Source organism: Anser brachyrhynchus (genome assembly GCF_964034855.1).
Source record: "Anser brachyrhynchus genome assembly, chromosome: 11".
In the NCBI taxonomy this organism is placed as follows: Eukaryota; Metazoa; Chordata; class Aves; order Anseriformes; family Anatidae; genus Anser; species Anser brachyrhynchus.
The window spans coordinates 11,399,567-11,423,925 of NC_137706.1; the positions used below are offsets into that span (position 1 = coordinate 11,399,567).

A 24,359-nucleotide genomic window follows, 5' to 3' on the forward strand; every position below is an offset into this window, starting at 1 on the left:
GAAAATCAAACTTGGTGAAGACAGCTTTATCAAAGAGACATTAGCTCATCGTTACTGTGTGACACCGCGTCAGTGCTTCTCGCATATATGAAGTCTGGTCTGTAATTTCAAAGAGAGTCTTCCATCTCTTTGAGGAGCTGATATGACCAATACATTTGAAATTGTTGATTACTATGCAAAAGGTTATCCAAGCTGTGAAGATAAGAAGCAGCTTCAAGCATTTCAAGGAGTCTCATTTGTTCAGTGATATGCTTTTCTCTTCACTGCCACATGATGTCACAGACCCAATTTCAAGCGATTAGTAACAATGGCAAAGCAGTCACTGAAATAATCTTTGATAGAGGAGAGAGCTCTGTGACCATGTGAGGAGGCTGTGCTATCAATAATTTTATCACCATTGATGAAGTCTTAGTATGCAGGCTTTACCATGCCACCAAACCTGCCCCTGCCTTTGCTTTCCAAAGAGGCATGCCAGCGCTCTGCAGAAGGATAGCTTGCTGAATGCAGATCAGCCCTTTTAATTTGAGCAGTCTTGGGTTTATTGCCTTCATGGTGGATGACTTCACTCACCCTTTACTTAAAACCATCCTCCTGGCTTCATTACTGAACAATCTGCTTCTTGAGGTTGCCTGGAATGACTGAATCTGAACCATCTCACATTTTCAAATGAGCTGTTTCACCACCTTTCCCTTGTCTTCTAGATCTGATCTATTTTTATTTTTATTTTTATTTTTATTTTTATTTTTATTTTTATTTTTATTTTTATTTTTATTTTTATTTTATTTTTATTTTTATTTTTATTTTTATTTTTATTTTTATTTTATTTTTATTTTTATTTTTATTTTTATTTTTATTTATTTTTTATTTTATTTTGAAACAAAGTTTCAGAACCAGTTGAGCTGAACCGATGTCCTTGTTTGCCTTTTGGACAGGCAGCAGGGATATTTCACAGTCTTGCATCTCCCAGCCTGCCTGCTGTTCGGAGTCACCCAGAACATGTATACTCTTTTGGACATATGATCTGGTAGGAGAATCACAGAAGCGTTGGTTGGAAGGGACCTAGTCCAACCTCCTGTTCAAAGCAGGATGATTGCCAGCGTTGGGAGAGAGGAGAACACAGCCGTGGGTGTCAGCATGTGCAAGGCATGATGGATAAAGGCCATCTGGGACATGCTGCCTTTGAGAGCACCACCCGAATCCAACGATTCAAGAGCTCCCTGCTAGTCCTGAGTCTGCTGTCTTTGATTACCATCTTGTGTATGGTCCTGCTGTGCCTATAGGAAGTCGACTGCCACTGCCTCCTATTTCAGAAGTCACGAACTATGACAGTGCTTTAGAAATGTTAAGCATGAGCGCTTTAGAAATAGAGAAGTTCCTCTACGAGATCATGTCATTATCTTATTCAATCCTTGTCTACAAGAAAGGGACCGTCACCACTAAAGAAAATGATAAACTGTCCTTTTGGAAACTCCTTTCCCTGGGAAGGAATGACTAGCTAATGCCTTCGGGATCCTTCCTGGCTACATGAGGAGCTGCTTCCAAAAACTAGGGAAAGAGGACTAACCAGGCATTTTCAAGTCTTGCAGTTCGTTAATACGTGCTTCCGTATGTTCTGCTACACTACATGCATCCTTTCCATAAGGTGCTGTCAAGGCCCAGACCGACTGGGTTGCCTGCATAGCAGGAGGCTGGAGTAAAAGAAAAAATTCTCAAGCTTGCATAACGGTGGGAAAGGGCAGAAAACAGCCTGAGGTTGGCCCATGACACACAAAATTTCAGCTCAACAGTTTGAAAGCTATAAGCAACAGTTAACAGGGTCTATGGTGGGAGATAAATGAGCAGGTAAGTGAAACAGCTCAACATTCCTCCATATAGATATTTCTCTCCCTAGAAATGGCTCTTGAGGGGTCATTATGCTTTAGCCAGTGCCCCAGGTGTGCTGACACACTGCTGCATGGCAGACGTTTTGCGACCCCGTCTAGGGCTTTCCCTCAGCTCCCAGGAGCTGCTTTGGGCTGCTCCCTTGGTGCCCTGCCACCACGCAGACCTGCACGTTGGCAGCGTCACCCTGGGAAAGCAAACAACGAGCAGCCGCTCTGCACGAAGGATACATTTCCCCCTGTGCTGAAGCCACTTTGGTAAGTCCATGCAACTTTCAGTGCTCTCAAAAATGTGGTTTGATTATTGGGTGATCCTGTGTGGAACCAGGAGTTGGACTGGGTGATCCCAGGGGTCCCTTCCAACACGGGATGTTCTATCGTCCTGTGATCCATCAGTCTCATCTGCACAATATTTACCACTCTATAAGGTATGCTTATTATTTTCACTTTATGCTGACAGCATACATGCTGGCCATTTTTCTGTGTCCTACCCAAGACACAGCACAGCTTGCAAATCCTCCTGGTCAGCTGGGCTGTTGAAGTTATAAGCAGTCACCTAAGTATCACTGTTTCTTACTGGATAGGCTGCAGAACTCAACCGCAGGTGAACACAGCTGGGATGTGAGCTTGTCGTTTCTGGTCCCACTAAGATGACTGTGCTGAGAGGTGACCCAGGAGCTGGTGGAGGCATTTCTGTCCCTCTGTTGCACACTGTTGATAGGTAAGAATGAGAAGAACCTGCCTATGCACTACAGGGGACGGGAATGTTCACAGATAGGCATCAGTGGATCCCAGGCTCTCTCCTGTGCAGTTTTGATGAGTCCAGTAGGAAACAGCTCTTACCCAGAGCAAACGGGGATGAATCCAGGCGGGATTGGCAGCCGGTGAGGGGCTGTTCTAACCCAGAAACAACCCACGTTCTGCCCCACCTCCACGCTGCTTCTTGGGTACGTGGCATTAATGCCCCGGTGGTGTGGCGTGCTGATGTCTCAGCTACCCAAAGGTGCCAGGAAGATCTGTTTGGCATGGGGACATGCTCCGTAGAGCTGCTGATATGGAAGGCCCAAAGCTACCGGGAATGATACGTTCATCTGGATGAAGAGAGCTGGTGATCAGATGCAGCTCTTTCAGAGGCAGCTCCCATTGCCAGCACATGGCAGCAGCAGCTCGTGCCACCAGACAAGAATAGCTGGTGTCCCTGTCCTGAGACACGAACCCATTGCTTCTGCTCTCTTCTTATCCCTAACTTGGGAGTTTACAGGCATGATCAGTTCTTCAGGTGCAGAGAGAGCTGCCTTACACTTAGCTCTCCGGCTGAGTCTGGAGAGTGGCTGATCTGGGACAAATCCACCCTTTCATTGCTTCATTCACAAAAAAGCCAGCTGAGACCAAACCTTGAAGAATCTGCTGCCTATGGAAGCACGCCAGGTTCGGGTATATATGCCAGCCCACACAAAACACAATTCTCAACTGCGTGCTGGGCCAGTGATTTTCCAGCAACTAAATAAAACAGACAAAATGGCATTTCCCTGCTTTTTACTGCCTTGTTTTCTCACCCTATTTGGGTGCATCTGCCTTGTTTTGTCAGGAACTGCCAAACATCAGCAGAAAAAAACCTGAGAACTGATCCCAGACAAACCGTGTAGCACAGGACGAGCACATCAGGCTGTTGAGCAAGGTCCTTCCCTTCAACACATTTGTAAGAAGAGAGAGGAAAAAAAGTGAAAATTAACCCCCAAATTACTGAACGTTTAGATGATGCTATTTTCATCGGAGTTTAATGACTGTTTAAAGCTTCAGTTCACTAGTTAAAAAAGCATAGTAGACTTTGGCAAAGGGAAGTCAGCTTTATTACCTACTTAAATGCTTCAAAATGCTACGCTCGAGTTGTTGTTCTTAGCCCCTGGGCATGAACTGGCCAAGGAACAGCCCCAGGCAGAGGGTGGTGGCCATGGTTATATGGAGGTATGGAGGCAGAGAGGGAACGTAATTGGAGCTGATTTGGGGTCCCACCTTGCCTGTAGCTGTGCAGCTCATGAGGGAGCCCAGCCTTCAGTGGGTCTCGTAGTCCTCAGAGAAACAGACTAAGTAATGGGGTGGTTTTCTCAGTAAAGGTGGTGTGAATTAGATAGACAGGTGAGCCCACCCGTACTGCTCAGCCATAGGATCTGCCCAAGCTTTGACCCCGTAAAGAAATGCAGTGGGATAGCATCAAAGTTCCAGGTCTCTAAGCTTGGAGGCATCACCAACTACTTCAGAAAATGTACAAACAGGCATGGAAATCTACTCAAAACTGATGGGGGTGCAGGGATAACCTGAAATGACACAGAAAGGTGGGTGGGATATGTGCTGTCAGGTGAGAAAGGGATGCAGTAAGAGGAATGGCCACAGGCCGCAGGGTCGGTGCTGGGCCAGGATCAGGATAAGCAGAGGACGACGGTGACGGAACCACAGATTGAAGGGAAAACTTACTGGCGCTAAACATTTATCCCACCACAGCATTTCATGTGTACGGTAGGGTACAGTACGGTAGGAATACAGAAACAGCTTCACCTTTTCCTACAATGAATCCAGGCCTGCATGGGAGTGACCATCAAGCTGGCTGGGGATGACCCTGACCTCTGGGTGAAGCAGATGCAGGACCTCCTCGAGGGTGAATGCAGAGTGCTGGCAAGACTGAAGAACAGGCTAATAATGTTCAGCTCACATTGTAGACAAAAACGGGCAGATGGGAAGGATCTTCCAGTTGCAGAGGCTGATCGCTGACACAACTGGCGGCAGGGGAGCAGGCTGTCATAGTCAGAGGTCCAGGACGCAAACTCCACCTCTGCAATTCAGCTTTGCAAGTGCTTGCAGTAACACACTGTCAACTGAGGCACGTGGAAACATGGTGGTAGGGCTGGGCTTGGCTGCAGGGTCTCCTGGAATCAGCAGGAGAGTTGCTGAGAGAGACAAGTCCCCGTCCTAGAGTTGGCACCAGGACAGGAGGCCTGCTAAGCCTGGCTCTGCCACCTGAGGGCCACCCTTTACAAAGGAGGTGGATAATTCACGACGAATGCTGACATTATCTCTGCATTTCATCTGACATTATTTTATCCTATCTAATGGCATTTGATCCACTTGCTAAATCCACACTTCAGTACACAGTTACCTAAAGGAAGCAGTCCTCATGCATAAAATCCTAGAAGACACAGTTCAAAGCATAAAAAGCATTAGGGCAAGATTAAATCACACATCACACCCTGGCACGTAGAGGGAAAAACAAAGACCATTAACTTAGAGCCACATGAAACTATGCATTCAAAAACACCAAGTGTTTTATTTAGAAAAAATAAACAGCCTTGCTTTGAATGAGATTTACATTCACATGAGATGACATCTGCCATAATTACACGAGCCAGAGACACGCTTTGCCCCACCAGTATAGAAGGGTGTGTATAATCCCTCCTTCTGAGTACCATACTCCTCCTAAATGGCTCCATAGCAATTCCCACTGACCTGTCTTAAATTTCTGCTGGTGTTGATTTAATCTTTGGTTCTCCCCTCAGTTAGTTTATTATTTTCTGGTTTAGTTTCTCTATCAGTCCATCTTATTTAAACTTCATCCTGTAATTTATTTATTTTTTTTGAGCTTTACTTTTTTTTCCTAGAAGACTTTCTAGACTTCAGCCAGATGGGGCCTCTCTTCTTTCCCTTGGCTCTACTCACTGTGAGGAGAATAAAAGCCTCCTCTGTTCTCTTTGGACAGGCTTCCAGCATTTGTAGGATGGTTTATCTGGAAGAAGCATTTCATATTTTTCCATGCTGCAATAGGCAGTCCCCACTGTACACTGATATGCTGTTATCTTCACTGCTGAGGAAGAACCAAAACTCAGAAAATGTTCTCCCCATCCCTCTTTTAGAACAAGACAGCAGAGAGAGCTCAGGCACTCTCCCCATCTCACCCCACCATCCTTGACTTCTCAAGAAGTCTTTGAGCTCCAAATTCCTTCTGCCACAGGTTCACAATTGCCAGAAGGGTTGTCTGGAGCTCTCTGGTAGAGCTCCCTGCTCCAAGCAAGGCCAACTTCCATCAGTTCAGCAGCACCTTCTCCAGTCCGGAGGGGACTGTCTCCAGGGATGGAGAAGCCACACCTCACTGGGGTCACTGGCCTCCGTGTGCTTTTTGATTGTCCTCCCAGGCCCTTATTAAAGAAAAACTAGAGAAGCAGGCAGGGAGGAGACTGCAACCACTCAGGCTGGGCCTCCTCACCTGTGTTCCTCCCTGGACGGCTGGTTCTCCACAGAAAGTAGTGCTTCAGGCTGCCCACAGTGCATGCACACTGAGACAGGCACTTACAAAACAAAACAAACAAACAAACAAAAAACCAGTTGCAGTAATAACTATTTTTGAGGTTCTTCCTTCTCCGTCCTGGTCTTTTCCATCTCCCACATGTAGAGATTCTGCATCTGAGAGGAACTCAGGACCACGCAGAATTTAACACCCTTTTATGCCCCAATGTAACATGCTACAAGGGGCATGCAGAAATTTACCTGCCCAGGGGCTACTACTGATGGAAAACCAGCCTCCACTGTAAACATGCACCCGACAGGACATCTGAGCCTCCTTTTCCTAGCAAGCACTTTTCTTGCCTCAAGTATAAATACATTCTGTAGAAATATATAAACACATAATTTAAAACCTGCTTGGACACAAGCAGGACTTGCAAGGAAGGAAACCCCCAGTGGGAAACCCCAGGGGAAAGCTTACATATTCACACAGTTTTATCTGGGTCCCTTGGTCATTCCTTGTGTCCTTGGCACAAGCAGTAACAGCAGTTGTGGGCTTTGAGATGGTGCCTCTGCTGTAGTGCAGGACTGTAGTGTTTGTGGGTTTCTCAACACAATTAATGCTGCAACGCTTGCTTTCAGGCACTTGCTTCGCGAACTCTGATTCGCAGAAAACACCATCCCGTGCCCTTGACTGTGAGCACGGTTGGGTTCTGCCTGGCAATGTTATGACTTGTCGGGTGGCCGGGTCCTCCGCCAGATGTGATGGTGACTCCTTGGTGATGCCTACAGCCTCGTGTGGGACAGGGGTCGTTTCCAGCAGGCTTCAGGACCAGATGGGAGAAGCCTTTCCAAAAAAGCAGCCTTGGCCTCATTTGGACAGGGTGATCGCTGAGGCTGGGAAGCAGATAAATTCTGCCGCGTTCAGCACTTGAATAACTGCTGCCTCTACAAGGCAGCCACCCCTCAGCTGCGCACGCCAGCCTGCAGGGTCACGGATGGTCCTGCCCGGGGCCAGCCCGCAGCAGTGCTGAGCAGAGCTCGCTCAGGCTGCTCTCGTCATTCTCCTCCGGCTCGCTGCTGGAGTTGGAGGGGTTGCTGCTGGGCAAGCTGTGGCCAGCACCTGTCCTCAAGGATGCCTGCTGCCCCTTCGGGTCTGCCCAGGCGGGAGTGTTCTGGTACTTTGGCTGGGCATAGTTCCTCTGGCTGAAAAACTGCCCCAGCAGAGATTTTGGGAGGATTTTCTGAAGGCTTTCACAAGTCCTTTTCTTTGTGCTCAGCTGGGTGTAATGCAAATCCAACTGCAGGGCCACATCCACCTAGAAGGGGAGAGCAAAGGACACAAGGTGAATCGGAGACCAAGACTTGAAACAGAGCTTTTTTGCTCAGTCAAAAATCCTGACGGACTCTGCTGGCTGTTCTGCAGGCTCACAGCCCCATGCTGTGGTGTGCTGGAGCAATGCTGCTGCCACAGAAGATGAGCTGTTACATACACTTGTGGCATTCGAGGGCCTGAGCCATGGTTTCTGGATTTCAGGACTTCTCCTGAGATCAGGCCACCTCACTTAAGACCTCATCAGTGCAGGAGAGCGTCACCCCAGGGCGCTGGTGCAGGGGAGCAGGAGGGGACAGGGACTGCGCCCAGGCAAACTGCACCCACACAAGGAAGGCCATGTTTCTGTCCTGGTCATGATGTCCGTCCTGGCCACAGTACGGCACTGCGCACACAGAGGGAGGCATGCAAGGGCAGGGATATGAATCATTTATATAAAACACACATCACAGAGTGAAAAATGAGAGTTTAAAACAGCAATGCTCTGCAGGGATCCATTTGCAGTCTAGCACTACTTTAGATCTCTATAAAATAGGGTGAAAAAAAAACAGAAAATAGCAGTTTCATGGCAGCCAAATCCCTGAACGTGAAACCCTAGCGTGGGGCTGTGCCTGAGATGCCTGGCTGTACAAAGCAGGGAAATGTATCATGCAGCAAGGAGATTTTTCCTGTGTGCCTGGCAGGCAACACAGGGTCCAGCTCTCATGTCTGCATTTAACAGCTTGGGAAGGGTTCAAGAAAAGAGCTCCAGGAACAATCAAGGGCTGAAAGAGCTGCCATATGCCGAGGCACGTACTGTACTCAGCAAACAGAGCTCGCTACAGGCAGATCCACACAGCAGCTCGAGAGCAATGTTCAGGGTGAGCCTGCATGGAGCAGAGCAGATAAGCACCTGGCAAGATCCCCTGGCTGGGTGGTAGAGGGAGAAAAAAATAAGGGAGAAACCAGGTGCATGCTGCTATTTGCAAAGACAGAATCTGTTGGAAGAGACAAGGCAGGCAACTAGCAATTCTGCCTTCTCATGGTCTTTAAATAGTTTGAGAGTCTTTTGAAGTGTGCCAGAGAGGCACAGTTTGGCTCAGGTTTGGTAGTATCACTGACAGCAGGGGATAAACTCTCCTGCTGCTCAAGCTCCTGGCCAGCCTATGTGCCCATCTCTCAGGCAAGCACAACGCTTAGTGAGATATCCTTCATCCAAAACATTTGGGCTAGTCCTGACCTCTGCGAGGTTGCTACAGGCAAGGAACAGCCTCCCTGGCCAGACAGCACAGAAGGACAGGATAAACCAAGAGAAAGAAGTCAGCTTTTGTGGCCTAGAGACCAACAAGCTCCTCTAACATCAATATGGGCATTACACTGCAACACAGGAGGGTCTCAGCCCAGATGCCGGCCACTTTCTGCATGGAGCCAAGAGATGCATGGTCAGAGGGGCACAGCCAGTGGGGATGGGGAGTACCAGTTGTGTGAGGGGGAAAGGGAACAGCAGAGATTTGCACATCGCAGCCCTCTACCTGAATTTTCTGTAGTCCACAGAGCTGGAAGATGCAGTCCTGCTCCTCCTGCTTGCAAACAGATGCGAGCAGAGATTCCACTTGGTCCGGGCGGCTCTCCTCCAGGTTGGCCACATCATCCACCTCCTGGGTCAGAAAGACAAAGGAAATGTAAGGAAATTTCAGTGTCAGCTTAGGCCTGGAGGAACAACTGCCCATCAAACATGCTGCTTCTCTACACAGCAGGGACCGGGGCTGGCCTGTGCCCTTGCCACCTGGGCTAGTGGCAATGCTGCGTACCCTAATGGAAGTACTAGAGTGCAAACAGCAGAAATACAGAGATTTTACACACTTGCCTTGTGTATATCAATGGGAAAACCTAGCCAAACATCCCCAGAGGGCAGCAACAGGAAATCTGTGGTGTAATGGGATTTCCAGCAGTATAGATAGCAGCAACAGCCCGTATCACAACCACCTGTAGTGTAAGGGGTGTGTCGAGGAGGGAGGAAGGAGTTTTCTGAAGGCAGATCTGGAGGAAGCTCTGAGCTGTGCTGGGTGCTGAGCTAGCCCCTGCCATCTACAGAACTGTCAATTCTTGCCTAATTACTCAAACTTTTCTAGAACAGCTCCCTCTCTATGAGATCCTCTTCAGAAACCATCGTCTCTTGGAGCCTCCCCTGAACCGCTGCCTGCAAAAGGCCAAAGCAATTTGTTTCTGGCCAGAATACTGGGGGTGGAAGCAAAAACGCTGGATCCCAAATGCTGGCTGGGATCTACAGGCATCAGAGTCACCTTTGCCTGCAAGGCTGGCAGAACAGGAGTAAACAGTCCATCATCTGTCTGTTGCTGATCCAGCAGGTCGACCAGAGGCAGGCTGAAGAAACAGCATTTATCTCTGGACAAAGCAAAGCCAAATCCCATCTCTGCACTTGGCTACTCATTACTGGAAAGATAAAGATAAACTGGAGGGTGTTTAGGAGAGATCAGGGCAGCAAATGGAGTTGCAAAAAGGGGGATGGCTGTGCCAACAAAGGGAGGACACAGCTCATAGGGGGATGGAACAGCTCTCCTGCTCAGGGAGCCTCATCGTGGTTCCTTCAGCCAGCATGAACTGAGTCTGAAACAGAAGACAGACTGCAATGCAGAGCACCTTCTGCAAATGAACACTGCCCTCTCCTGCCCTCTCCTTCTTTGGCTCATCGCATCAGGTATCTGCTCCGAGCTCCCTCAACTGAGCCACTGCTGTGCTGCGCTCAGCAGCCGGGTTAAGCTAAACCTGGAGACCAAACAGAGGGACAAAGCAGATCAGCCTGGAAGCCACCAATGCAGGGCTTCAGCAGGAGGACCGCAAAAAGGAGCAGAGTGCTCCTACCACACCCAGCCAGCTTCACCTCACCTGATGCTGCTGACATTGCACTGCAATGGAAGGACAGGGCAAGCATGCAGTCAGCCCTGCCTTGGGTAAGCCTACCCTGCCAGCCTCCTGCCATGGGAAAATCACCAACTTTTCGAGTTAAAGGTTGTGCCTGTGCTTTCAGTAGCATCTCTGGACTGTTACGAAGGTGCCAAAGTTATCTTTGAACCTTGCTAGACTTCATAATATCTACAACATCCGAATAACTAAGAGAAAAATAATCCAGTTCATGGCCAGAATTCCTCCTCAGTCACCCACCACTAGTCTCCTCTCCTCCCCATACGTGGTCTCTGATGTGTCATTCTCCTCCAGCCTTCTCCACAGCTGCGTCTTTGTTGTCTCCACAAGCGGGTTTTGGCTTCTGCAGCCCTGCCTTCCCCAGCGCATCCCCACATCCACAACCTCTGTCCCAGAGTGCCTCCTCTGGGATCCATCAGCCTGTTGGAGCTGGGGTTGGGCCATGTTCCCTTCTTTCTCCTTGCAGCCACAGATGTGCTGTGGATCAGATGACTTCTAAGTGCCTACTTTTGCAATTGCATTACCAGCCTTTGTGGACACCGTGAATCCTTGGCGATTAACATCGCAATTTGGTTCACACTAGCAGGGCAGGGATGCTCAGATCTGTTCTAATGCACGGGACTCTTCTCCTGAACATCTATTGTTCTGCATTTTCAAGCCCCTTGCAGCGGGGCTACCCTTTTTTTCAACCTAAGAAAAAAGCAAATATTGCAGATGTGACTAGCAGGAATACAATACTCCAATGCAAGTTAAAACTTGGTGCGTGAAAAGCCAAGCAGCACCAGGAATCTGGGATGGAGAGAACCACGCAGCCTCCCTGAACGGGACAAAGCCATTCCTTAGCGTTGAACATCCAGATCAGATGTGCTGTTTCTCTCTGGCACAGACCGGGGGAGCAAATGGACCCAAACAAGGACCCAGTGCTCCAGCCTCAGCAACACTGAGGAGAGCCAGAGAGGACACAAACCTGGGAGCTCTTGGCAGAGTTTTCTGCCCTGCTTTGGTTGCACCAATCATTGTGGACTGACCAGAGCAACTGAGTCATTTCCCATCCCATGCTTATTCTCATGCTTGCTTCTGCCTATGTGCAGGACCTTGCACCTGCCAAGTAACAGCCTTGCTGTCAGATTGCATCTCCAGCTTATCCAAATCTTTCTAAAATCCAACCCTGTTTTTTTAGCACATTGCAGTGCTTCCCATGTTACGGGATCTGCACATTAAATAAGCTCATGCTATGGCACATCACTGATGTCATTAATGAAAACAGAAAGTAATGCCACAGCCCTGGTTTTCCAGAAGAAACATATTCAATCACCCTGAGAGTATGAGAGTAGAAAGGTTTTCTGTGAAGTTTAAGTGGAGCCCCCCATGCTCCAGCTTGTGCCCAGTGCCTCTGCTCCTGGCACTGGCACCGCTGACAAGCGCCTGGCTCCAACCTCTCCGCACCCTGCCCGTGGGTGGTTACGGACATTGGTGAGCGCCCCCTGAGCCTCCCCTTCTCCAGGCCGAGCAGCCCCAGCTCTCTCAGCCTCTCCTCACAGCAGAGATGCTCCAGGCATCAGCTTCCCCGTGTCCTTCCTTGGACTCCCTGAAGTACGCCTGTTGCTCTCTTCTGGTGAGGAGCCCAGCACCGGACCCAGTGCTCCTGGCGTGGCCTCCCCAGTTCTGAGCAGAGGGGCAGGATCCCCTCCCTCCTCCTGCTGGCTCCTGCTCACCTTGGATCCCCAGGGCCTTCTCCACCAGGCTGCTTCCCAGCTGGGTGTCCACAGCATGTCCCTGGGCTGGGCTGGGCTGGGCACTCACAACCTCTTGAACCTGGCAATTGAGTCTGTTTTCAATCTACTTCACCGTCCACTTATCTAGTCTGTTATCTCATCAGCGTTATCTCAGCACGTCTATGAGGAAGTTATGTGAGAGACTGTTAAAAGCCTTTCGACAAAGGCTATCAGGTTATCAGGCATGGCTTCCCCTTGGTAGTCCACACCGTAGTCCACACTGGCTGATTCCAGTTGTATACCTTGTCCTTACTGTGTTTGGAAATGGCTTCCAGGATTATTTGCTCCATCACCTTCCCAGATCTTTACTCTTGCCCTTCTAAAAGACAGGAGGGATGCTGGCTTTCTTCCAAGCCTCAGGAACTTCCATTGACCACCATGAGCTGACAGTGGCCTCGCAGTGACATCTGGCAAATCCTTTAGCACTCGTGGCATGGTTTATGTCCTAGTTTCTTTAAGTGCTCCATGATCTGATTCTCCTCCACCAGGGGAAAGTTCTCCTTGCCCCAGAGTTCCCCTCTGGTGTCTGGGAGTCCTGAAGGCCGCTCTGAACAGTAAAGACTGAGGCAAAGAAGGTACAGAGTACCTTGTCCTTTACCATGTCCTGTGTCACCAGGGTCTGTGCCCCATTTAGCAGGGGCCTGTATTTTACTTGCCTTCTTTTGCTGATGTAGAAGCCCTTCTTGCTGCCACCAGATTCAATTCCAGACAGGCTTTGGCTTTCCTAACCCCATCCCTGAATCCATGTCTCTACAGTCCTCCTGTGCCATCTGCCCTTCCTTCTACCTCTCGCATTCCTGCTTGTCATGTCTGAGCTCAGTTAGGAGCCCCTGGCACATCCATGCAGGCTTCCTGCTGCCTTTGCCTGCTCATTGGGATTCCTGAGCTTACAGGAGGGGAAAAAAAAAAAAAAACAGCAACAAAAAAAACCCACCAGCTCTGCTGGACCTCTCATCTCTCCAGGACTGTGTCTCACAGAAAATAGCTCTTGAGCCTGGTGACCTTCAAGACATTCATCTGGGCAAGGAGTGACCTAGTCTCAAGGGATCAATTAAAGCCTTGACATACGAGACTCAGAGCTTCTCTGCCGACAGCAACTTGTTATCCACAAGTATATGCACTCTGCTAAATTCCCAGCCTCTGTAGCCTCCTGCGCCAATGACTTCCACAATCTAATTACAATGCACACAGGCAAGTATTTCCTTCCATTAGTCTCCTTTATCATTTCTGGCTGGGTAGGAGTCAGGAAATGGAGAAAAGGATTTTCTGAATTAATATTTATATTCCATTCATAATTACAGACAAATGTTTCCCCATGATGGAATGTATTATTTAATGAGGATGATGTCCCGGAATTGGCAAGGCCAGAGTTTTGGTGCGCCCAGAGATTCAGGTACTCTAAGTAATATGGGGAGAAGGTGAATGGGGAGACCATTAGGTCAAACAGCTCCAGATCAAGTGACTTGACTTGAAAATATGGAGATTCAACATAAAAGTTTAAAAAAGTAGGCATTTAAACAGTACAGAGGAAAAAAAAATGGAATGCCTTAGCTCTCAGCATCACTCATTTCCAACTATGTACTAAAATAGCTTCTCTCTCTGAGGACAGTGAAAATGCAAGACAAGGGACAGGAAAGAACACTACCACTGGACAATTAAAGAAAATGAAACAATGTTGGAAAAGCCCATCATAATTATCTCTGACAAGCCCTACATCAAGCCCAGGCTCTCTGCTGAAGTCGCTTTGATAGTCAGAATATGGCAAATGTTATAAAAACTGCCATCTCCTCAGCCAAACGGCTCCCTGGACTCATTTCCCAGGGCTTAAAACATACACCTCACATCACGCCTGCGTTTGCCTGCCTTCAGCCTCCAGCTCCTGCATCTCAGCAGTGTGGCTCACAGTCCTCTGGCTCCTCTCAGTGTCCCTGGCAAGCAAGGATGCAGCCAGAGCGCCCAGATCCCCAAAGGAGCCCGGTGCCCTCCTACAGACACCCCTGAATCTCTGGGTTGGTCCCAAGGGTGAGTGTGGGTGGCCTCACTGTGGATGGCTAGGGTGCCCGATGAACTGCAACCGCGTGAGGATGTGCTGCCATGTCAGCAGACACCACTGGAGGTCAGTGTAGGCTAGCACCGCCATGGAGCAGGACGGGGACACAGGATCCTACCACTCCTGGGTCCTGGGTCCCTTTTTTGTCTCCCTAATCCCTCTTGCACTAGTCTGGGACACAGGAGCAAGCAGATGGGTCTCCCTTTTCCCACAAGTGCTGCTGTGGCATGGATACACGCACCCATACAGAAAATTTTCAGGTGTGTTTTGGGAGTTCACAAGGGGAAACGATGATCTGGTTTTGTAAGGGGCAGGATCAGGCTCCAAACCTCCCGCTGGACGCACTGCTCCGCATCAGTGACCACAACGTACTTAGGGGCAGCATCCCTCCATGAGCAGCAAGGGCCAAAAGATCCACCACAGTCATGCTACGCTTCAGCAAAGGGACTACAGAAAAATGAGGAAGATTGTTAGCAAAAAGGATCAGCAAGAGAATTAAATCCTTAGCAATAGCGTGGAGGCCACTGGAAAAGACCACGCTGTGAGCACGGTCTGTTAGGAAAGGTGTAAGAAGTGGTATGAGGAAGCTGGTATAGCTCAACAGGGAACAAGTCCATGAGAATATATCATTGCGTTGAGATCTTTTAGCACAGCGGGTTAAGACGGGATCATTCAGAAAGCCAGACCTGCTTCCAAACACAGAAAACAGACAGGCTCTTCATCTCAATCAGATTAAATGCAATAATTTAATCAGGCAGGCCAGAAATCAGTCTGAGGAGTAACTGGTTAAAGGCATTGAAACTGGCACTAAATCCTTTTCACAATGCATTAGGAGCAAGGCAGGCAGTCTGCCAGCCACTGACGTGTGGAAGGAGCATTTAAAGAGCACAAAGCTCTTGCAGGGAGGTGGTGTCAGCAGTAACAGTGGAGGGGATCCTATTTCACATGGGTTCAGCCTTTTCCAGCCCCTGGGACTCGTCGGGCTCACCATAACCCCCTTTCCCTCTCCTGCCCCAGTGGGAATCAAGGGGAACGGGACCAGCATCTCCCCATTCAAGACTCACGGTGGGCTGGCGGAGCATGAGGTGGGCATCAGCGACATGGGCCGGGGGGTCCTGCAGCTTGGCGCAGACAGACATCACATTGGAGAAAAGGTGTTGGAAGCGGAGCTCTGCCCGCGCCCCACAGGGGAACGTCACTGTTTCTCTCGGTGGCTCTGCATGGGAAAGCAGAGTGGGGTCAGCATTCAGTTCCTCCAGTGATCCCACTGCCGCCTCCCTGCAGAGAGGCGCCTCTGAGGGGCACAGCGACCCCCCTGCTCCCTCCATCCCTGCACAGCTCACCGTGGCCACATCCCCAGCGCTCCACGGCTGCTCCCAAGGGACGGATGGGGTCTGTCAGAGAGCGGGCTTCCTTCAGAGTGTGTTTTATCTCCATCACCTGCTTCCCAGTGACCAAGGGATCCCGGCCGATGTCTGGAGGAGACAATTTAGAGGCACAAGGGTCACTCCAGGTTCCTTACTTGCCACCCTGCCTTTCAGACACTACATTAGCATCCTGGTCCCACTGCCAGGTTACTAAAACCTTCCATGGGGCATGGCCCACAACTTGATTTTGGGGGCAGGGGGGGTGTGGGTGTTCATCCTCCCTGTCCCCCTTGCTGGGACTTGGCTTCTGCTGATCTCTCTTCTCATCCCTGCTGCTGAAATGAATGGTTTCTAACTCGGGTTAAAAGCACTCCTTTACCTTCTAACACATCCTCCAGCATGTGTGTAACCTTCTTCTCCTGCAAAATATGTTTCTTCAAATATTTCATGAAGATCCCAGAGCTGAACTCCCCATCCTGCAACTCATAGGCTTCCGCATCTTCACTCCTGCAAGGGTAATGATTCATCTTTACCCTTCTGCAATGGGGAGGAAGTCCTGGGGGTGAATCAGGGTTTGTTGGCTGAGTCTGAGTTAGCTCCTCAAGCAATACTGCCAAGTGCTTGACATTAGCCCCAGAGAGGATGAGAAGGGCACGGGATGGGAAAAAGTAGTGAAAGGGGACAGGAGAAAAGAGCACAACTTCTTTTGTCAGCCTAGCTATGTGACAGCAGCTGAGCAGCCTCTAAGGCTAGCACCAGAACAGTAGGCAATGCTCATCTTCATCTCGGGAGGCTTCTGGTGACCTGCTCATGGCACACATGCCTTGGGAATCAGGCTCAGGTCTAGAAGGACAGATGACAGGAGCTTCACAGGTAACCTGTAACTGATAAACAGGCTACCACTAGCAATGTCAGGAGGAAGAGAAGAAGTGTTCAAACGGGAAATGCTAGAGATAAGGGTAAGAGCCAGAGAAAACATGAGAAATGCAGTCTCAAGCCTCCAAAGCCCCCAGGCATGAAGGTATGAAAATAGCTGGGACAGTGCCAGCTCCTGCCAGTATTTGAGCCTGTGTCACAGTGTGGGCACAGCAAAATACACTTACGTGGCGTAGCCATACACAATATTGCCCCAGGGCTCCAGCGGCTGTACCTGGGAGAGGGCACACTCTAAGTTGTACCTGTAAGAGGAGATGAAAGTACCAGTCAGTATTGAGAGCAACAGTGTGTGCCTGGAGGGGAGAGCCAGTGTGCTCCACAAAATCCACCTCCTGTGGTTGGCAATAATATTAACACCCATGTCAAATATACTCATGTTACTTGGGCAGCAACTGAAACTAAACCTAGGAGTCCTAAGAACCCAAACCATGGGAAAACGAGCAGATAGGGCCACCTCTGACCTATCTACACTGGTAACTGCTCTCTATCCTGCAAGTGAGCCCAGAGCTGTGGGTGCAACCATGCCTCCTCCCTTCTGAGGCTAGTTTTTCACAAATTCAAGCAGCAGCACACTGCAGAGAATGCGTGGGCTTACCATGGCGCAAGGGACTGCTGTCTCTGAAGGACTTGGAGGTGCGCACCGAAGCACAGCTTGTGGCTATGGCTTGACTGCCTGCCTCAGGGTTCTGGGGTGCTCCACAGCTCTCTTCCAGCCCACACACATACCTTCTGCCCCAAGAAACCAAAGCTAATACATGGCCAGGTCTCACTGAGAGATGGGATCAGTACAGCTGGAAGCCCAGTATTGGTTCTGACACCAGGGTGAGCACAGGCCTGTTATTTTCAAAATCAGTTATATCTGAAGTGATAGTCCTGGTTTCCACCAAAACAGATGTCCTGGTAGCACCCTTGGCAAGCCTTACCTAGGAGCTCGCCCAAATCAAGACATATTGGAGAGCACAAGCACTGGTTGCTTCTGAGGTAGGAGGTCTACACCAGTGATTTGGAGCTGTTCCCAATCGCACAGGGATAAAAGCCAGGCACAGAGATGGCATTATTTGGTGTTATTCAATTCCAGCATAGCTTGCTGGGGCTGAAGCTGGCACGCTAAGGCGAGCAGAAGGGATCATTGTATTGCCAGCAGCCAGTGAGTTACCTACTACTGGTAGCACAGCCTGTAGAAGATGTTCAATGGCACTATTCATCTGGCTTGTATAAGTTTTCTAAAGATGATCAAAAGAGAAAATGTTGAAAAGGAGATACACTTCTAAATATGAACACTGAATGGAGAGATTTATCTGCCTCCCAGGTGCTCCTAAATGAATATAGAAATCTGGGATGCCAGGTCGAAGAAGAAATGAGACATCACATCCCAAAATAAGCCTGTTGTCCACATGCTGGGGACATCCACCCGAGGCTGCACAGACAAAAGCTGATGCAAATCTTTTGTGATGGCATCAGCAGGCATCCACAGCTCCAGATGCAGCTGGTGCATGCAGCAGAAGTTCTGGCCATGGTTCCCTGCCCCATGAGAAGACAAAGTTTTTCCAAACCATGACTAAACACAGGAAGATGTCTGACATCAGAGAAGGTGGCAGCGCTCCCTCCTGCCTCAGGCCCCAGTAGAGGCTCATTCATACAGCACTTCTCACACAACCCAGTTCTGATCTGCACCCCAGACAGAAGACGGTGTCCTCCTCCTATCCTAAGCAGCACACTCTAGAAACCTTCATAAATCAGGGAATTCCTGGAAGAGGCAATCGCATCCACCCAAAACGAACACATAAATGTACTAGGTTACACATAGGCTCCTTGTTCCTGGTTCGTCCTGTGCTGAAGCTGAACATCTGCCACCACTTGGCAAAGGAATATGCATTTCTCATCGCCTTGGCATTTCTGATGCCGACATATGGGGCGAAGAGATACTCCGCGTGAGATCCCTCTTAGCACACACACAGCTCCTCCTGCTTCACGGACAGCTGGGCAAGCCACCAAAAGACAACAGCTATCTGCAATTCACAACATCAGTTTAACCAAAAGGGCGTTGGGAAAGGAGGCCCTGTGAGCCCTGTTTTACTGAGTGATATAAACACATGCATTTATGAAATCCAGATGCTTTGCTGAGCTGAAGCAGTGACTTCTTAAGCCCAGCAGAGAGCTTCTGCAGCAAACCCCTGTGAGCCCAGGGATAACACCTTCTGCACTAAGTGCTGCACTTGCTGTGGGAAAGGGTAGAAAAGAAGTGTGAGATTGGGGGAGGAAGAGAGAAAAACAGCCACATAGCCACGCTTAAACATCACAGCAGATCTCACATCGCATCCTTTTCCCAAAGCGCCGGAAGAATTCACGGAGCACATAAACAGCCAGCAACACCAAGGACGGAGGTATCAGCTCTAAAGCCACTTCATGGATTATCGCTGTTTGTGTTAGAAATCCCAGTGCAGTACTGCCCTGCTCTTTCCAGGTGGAGCATTTGACATTTGGGTGAGTTCCTGGCCTAACCTCCGCCCTCAGATTTGGCAGGAGCTGCGCTGATGATTCAGCAGTGCCCCTCAGCAAGGGCTCTCAGCAGCACGGGGCAGGGAATCAAGGCGCTCTGCTCCCGCTGTGTGCTGGCAGTAGCAGTGAGACAGCAGGAGGAGAGGGATGCTTCGCTATGGGGCTTTTGGGGCGTGTATCACGGGACAGCAAGCTCTATCAATGTTGGCAACTCAGAGCTGCAAAATGCAGGATAAGTCCCAGTGCAACCAGCTTGCCAGCAATTCAAAGCAAGTGTTCCCACCTCTGCAGCTAAAAGATGTCAAAGATCTAATGTCTTTCCAGGGGCTAGCGGTTCTTTTGGGACAGTGCCATCAAAATCTTTACTGTCTTTCCATTGCTCAGTGCAGGAACCGCAGAAGGAAGAGGGAGAATTTTCTGCCTTTGACCTCCAGGTCCTTCCTGTCCTGTAAATCCACCTCAGGAGCCCCAAATAAATGAAACGATCACAGCTTCTACTAGCTAAGCCTAACTACCTTTGTTGGAAATGGGCAAGTAGTAACTTTCTGCAGCCCGCAAGATGCACCATGGAGATCTGCCGGCCAAGGCAGGATGATAGGTTTTCTACAATGAGAAGAAAAAAGCTGATTCCCGACCTCAGCAGCAGCCTTGGTCCCACTTCACACGACGAGTTCAGAAGCCTTTAAGGCCAGTAAAATCAAGTGGCATGGCTTAAGATATTTTCCACATTGTGTTGCGCTCTTCTTACTGAGATGTTAACAAAAACACAGCCGAGAGAAAGAGATGAGCTAAATGGCCCCAGGCTGAGCATGTGGGGCAACTCAGTGAGATGACATGGGGACACTGCTACAGCCTGCCTGGTCGGGTGGGTCAGTGCAGGTGGCTGAGACATAAAAGGCCAATCTGTACTATAGCTACGCTGCGTTTCAGCTAGCGCTTTATGCCGAAGTAGAGCCAGCCCTTTGCAGACTGCAGTTGACTTGCCTGAATAGCCTGTATTTGTCAGGCTTTTTCATCCCCCTTCTCTCCAGCACGTCTCAGGCAGGATCTGATGCTTACAAAACTGCATCTAGCACGTGACTGACTGTGCTTCCCATGAGACCCTGCAAGACCTGACAGCCTTACTGATTTTATGACACAGACGGATAACCTTTCACAGAGGCCTCAGCAGTGCAACAGAGGACAAACATCTCATGTGGCTGTGCAGGAGCCCATTGCTGAAGGGGGGATGAGGCTGGCAGCTGTTTCCCCAAGCCCTCGAGATGCCACAATCTGCCTGTCCCACTGAGGAAGGGGGAAGAGCACCCTACCATTTTCTGCAGGTGTCCAGCAGGATGAGGTTCAGGGCCGTCTGCTGCTGCTGCATCTTCTGGAGGATCCTCTGCACGCTGATGCAGTTCTCAGGGGCATACGGTTGTGGAGCATCAATGGGGACCATGTAGTTCCTCCCCAGATGTTCATAGCCATGCCCAGCGTAGTAGAATATAGCTGGAAACGAGGAGAGGAGAGGATGAGTCACGGTGCAAACCTGTAGGCCTGTAACCAGCTTCCCATGGCCATCTTCCACCTCCTGCGCTGAAGGGATACTGGCGTGGGACAGACTTACACCAGTAGCACTTACAAATGGAAAACTTAAGCCATGTTGACCTCACAGTCTCAACTTTTTTCAAATCCATTCTCTTCAGCAGAGCTGACAGTAGCCCCAAGAAGCTCTCCTGTACTTGTGGTTTCCAGCAGTTCTTCAGGAGACACCAAAGTCACCGGGTATACATTAGCTAAACTGTAATCATTTGTGCTACAACACATTAACAACCTTTTAAATAAGAAACACCTCAGCTTCCTAGTTTTGGAGGAGAGACAATCAACAGCTTAGGTGACGGGAAACATTCCTGTGGTTTCAAAAGTCTGCCTGTATTTATACAACTATGAGCCAGTGAAAAATGAGATTCAGAAAGACAGAGAGAGATGAGTTCTCCAGATGTCCAGACCATGTGAACCATGTGCTTCAACAATCTCAAACCAGATACCAGCCCTGTAAGGTGGGAGAGGAGTCAGGACTCATCCAGACATTGGTGGGAAGTCCAACATCCAATGTGAATTTCGGTTTTGAGTTTTACTCTTGAGCATATGAAACATAACAATGGTTTCTACCTTTACAAGAGACAGCAACATGGGAACATCCAGCTTGGAAAGCCAGCACTGAGGAAAGTGACACAGCCAAAGCTGGTGCTTCTCCAGCCCCTGCACACGTGCTCAGGGATGAGCTCTCCTTCTGCCCAGGGACCCCCGGGTGGGCTGTAGCTTCCCAAAAGGAAGCTGCGCAGTGGCTGTCTACCCCTTCCCAGCACTGATAAAACTGCTTGTGGGATGCTGTCGAAAGGCAACTTGGGGAACTGAAATCTGCTAAAAATAGCTCCATGAGGTGACGCAAACAGTTGCACTACCGCAATTGAAGGACAGTGAAGAATGAGAGGTCAGAAACGGGAACAAGCAGCTAAGAGGCAAAAGTAAGAGAAATTCGTAAGTCAGATTCCCTGCCAAAGCCCACGCTTCATTAAGTAACCTCTCCTCTATTTTCCTTCCCCTCTTCCTGCCCCTGTAGTCTGCAGGAAATTCACTTTGATCTCTGATGCTGGAAGGGATGCAATGAGTGGGGCAGGAGCTGAAGGACTGAAAGCATGATCTCATCGTATGGAGGCCTAAAGTCATCAGGGGTTTCCATTCTCAGAGTACAATGGAAAGTTACTCAAATAGATGTTTTCACAGGTGCCCACAAGGTTTGGGTTCCTCTTCTTATGGATTGCCAGCCAGAGACAGAGGGCTCTGACTTGCAGAAGTTTAAAACTTTCATAACTCACAAATCAAAGCCACAGAAGCCTACTCCAAAAAAGAGTATAAAATGGGAAGCATTCTGGAAAAATCAGATGCAGGCATTTCAGGCTTGGACTCTAAAGTAGTCAAGCACTTCTGGCTTTTGTCTGTCTGCCTCCATTTCTGTACATAAAATGGAGGTGATGACATCCTTTACCTGACAGTGTCACTGACACTTGGAAAAACCTGAAATATTACAGAAAAGCCCATAAGGGATCATTAAATCATTAAGTCCCCTAACTTTGGGGGTCCTATTTTGCACCCTGAATACACTGTTGAACGCTCCCTGTGCTACATAAACCACAAAGACTTAAGTTCAAACAGAAAGACAGGTTCTTTATATCAGCTGAACAACCTTGCTGCAAATCTTTCCTAGACTTAATCTCTCTTCCTGAACAGGAACATCAACATTTTGCCTAGAGGGGGAAAAGGTATTTTTTCATTTGTTTGTTTTTTTGTTTTGTTTTGTTTTCCCCGAGACACATTTCAGTGCTCTTCCCACATCTTGTGAGTCAAAACTGCTGATCAGAGACAAGCTTCCGAGTACCAAATTAAAAAGGGGAAGCTCCAGGCACCGCTTATAATACAGGAAATGTCAGCATGCTGCTTAATTAACGCATGACAGCTTATTCCTAGTATTTCACTTGTAACTTTCTGCTCTTATTGCATTTCCGACATCATTTTTTTGACTCAGGACTTTTTAGGACGCTTGAAATAACCACTAGGGAGATTCCTTGTTTATCTGAGGACTATATAATTAGACTATTCAGGGGATGTCTGGGGCCTTCAAAATCATCATTTCTAAGAGGAGGTCTGGAGGAAAAGCAGCCAGATGAGCCACCACCTCCATGTAGTGAATTAGAGAAGCCTTTGAATCACCTCCAACATCCAGACATATGATACCTCTGTGCCTAACAACGAAGCCTGGTTTTGTTCTGCGATGGAGAAATCTCGGATGAGGCTCAATAACATAAGAGTACAAAGTCCAGCAAAGTCCAGGTAACCCCAGGCAGTGCTTTGTCCGGGGCTGAGCGCTGATCGAACAGCGATGCTGGAGATAAGGACCTGGGGTCACAGCAGACACCCTGCTAAAGATGAGCCAGCACCTGGGAACAGAGCTATGTTAGGACATGCAGGACCAGCAGGGCAAGGGAAGTTCTTGGCACTCTCCTTGGCCCTAAGGAGACCCCACTTAGGTCCTGTGTCCAGTTTTAGGGACTTCAGTTCAAGAAGAAGGTGGAGAAGCTAGAAAAAGGACAGTGGGAGCTACTGAGATGCTGGGGTCCAGGGCCTGGGAAGAAAGCAGGGAGAGATGGGGTGGGATGGTGACGTGGAGGTGAAGGGAGGGTCTAACAAGAGCCTGCAACTGCTGTAGGAGCAATTAAAGAGACAGCAAAGCCCAGCTCTCCTCATCGGCACAGGCCATACAACACAGGGCAACCTCAGCTCCAGAGGGTCAGGAAAGACTTCCCAGGAGGAAGTCTGCCCTGAAAAGGGAATGTGGAGAAGTGGGGGGCTCCATGCTTGGGAGTCTCCAAAAAAGAAAACACCCACAGGTGGAGGCACTGAGATGTCTCTGTGCAGGTGCACGTCCAGCACACCCACATGGATGTACAGGACCGGTTCCCACGTGGGCACCCCTGGGATCTTTGAAGTTTTAACAGGCTACCTAGATTGTGACTGGAACTGCAGCCTCACTACCATCATCCAGCACGTACAAGTTGCATGAAACCTGAACTTCTCAATCAGTTCTAGGTGTTTATCCTGGAGCTAGTGCCTTGAAAAATGGGCATATAGGGTTTAGGAGGAGTTGTTGGCTTCCTTGTAAATATGCATTAACAAGACAAGTTAATTTAAAGGATTTGTGCTTCACCTGTTTTTTTAATCTCATGCAAGAAAACAGCTGAAAAACTACTGGAAGATGCATCACAGCGAGATGCAGCACAGTTCAGGTGGAGAAGCCCTGGGGCAATCAGCAGGCAGACTGACCCAACACCCCACCCTAAGCCTGGATGCCACCCAACTACTGCAAGAGTCTTCCACTCAAATACAGGGCTGGGACCAGCCTGTGCCAAGGTTCACTGCCTCAGAATAATAGCAGACCACTCAGCTTAGAAAGCTGTAAAGAAAACTACTATTTGAAGCAGGCTATGCCTAGCAAACACTTGAGGATTATCAAGGTTCAGTAACTCAGCTGTTAATGTTTTCCTTGCCAGTGCACAAAATCAATTTTGCCAGGAAGGATCAATGGCCACAAATGCAGAAAAGCACTGGAAGTTTAAATAAGGCATGACAGCATGAAAGGTTTGCCATTTCCAAATCTTTTTCTTCTCCATTGCTTACGAAAACAGGGGAATTGTCATGGAAAAAAATGCCGTTTGGTCCTTGTGTGCTAAAGATAGCAGGTAGGAATGGCAGTGCCTTACACAGACGTGGAAAAAGCACAGCACCTCCCCA

General features: G+C 49.0%; 1 protein-coding gene across 4 annotated transcripts in view; it reads right to left on the minus strand.

Moving 5' to 3' along the window:
• Window positions 1-5,175: 5,175 nt before the first annotated feature.
• LOC308200961 (mucosa-associated lymphoid tissue lymphoma translocation protein 1-like) overlaps window positions 5,176-24,359 on the minus strand; it is a 28,291-nt gene continuing 9,107 nt past the window's right edge. For all 4 annotated transcript variants that reach the window (XM_080607597.1, XM_080607596.1, XM_080607595.1 and 1 more), the window contains 7 exons: window positions 20,342-20,519; window positions 16,700-16,774; window positions 15,976-16,103; window positions 15,573-15,704; window positions 15,294-15,445; window positions 8,994-9,119; window positions 5,176-7,468 (listed from right to left, as the gene is read on the minus strand). In XM_080607597.1, coding sequence (XP_080463723.1) covers window positions 7,142-7,468; window positions 8,994-9,119; window positions 15,294-15,445; window positions 15,573-15,704; window positions 15,976-16,103; window positions 16,700-16,774; window positions 20,342-20,519 — 1,118 coding nt within the window. In that variant the 3' untranslated portion in view covers window positions 5,176-7,141. The remainder of the gene's footprint in view (window positions 7,469-8,993; window positions 9,120-15,293; window positions 15,446-15,572; window positions 15,705-15,975; window positions 16,104-16,699; window positions 16,775-20,341; window positions 20,520-24,359) is intronic.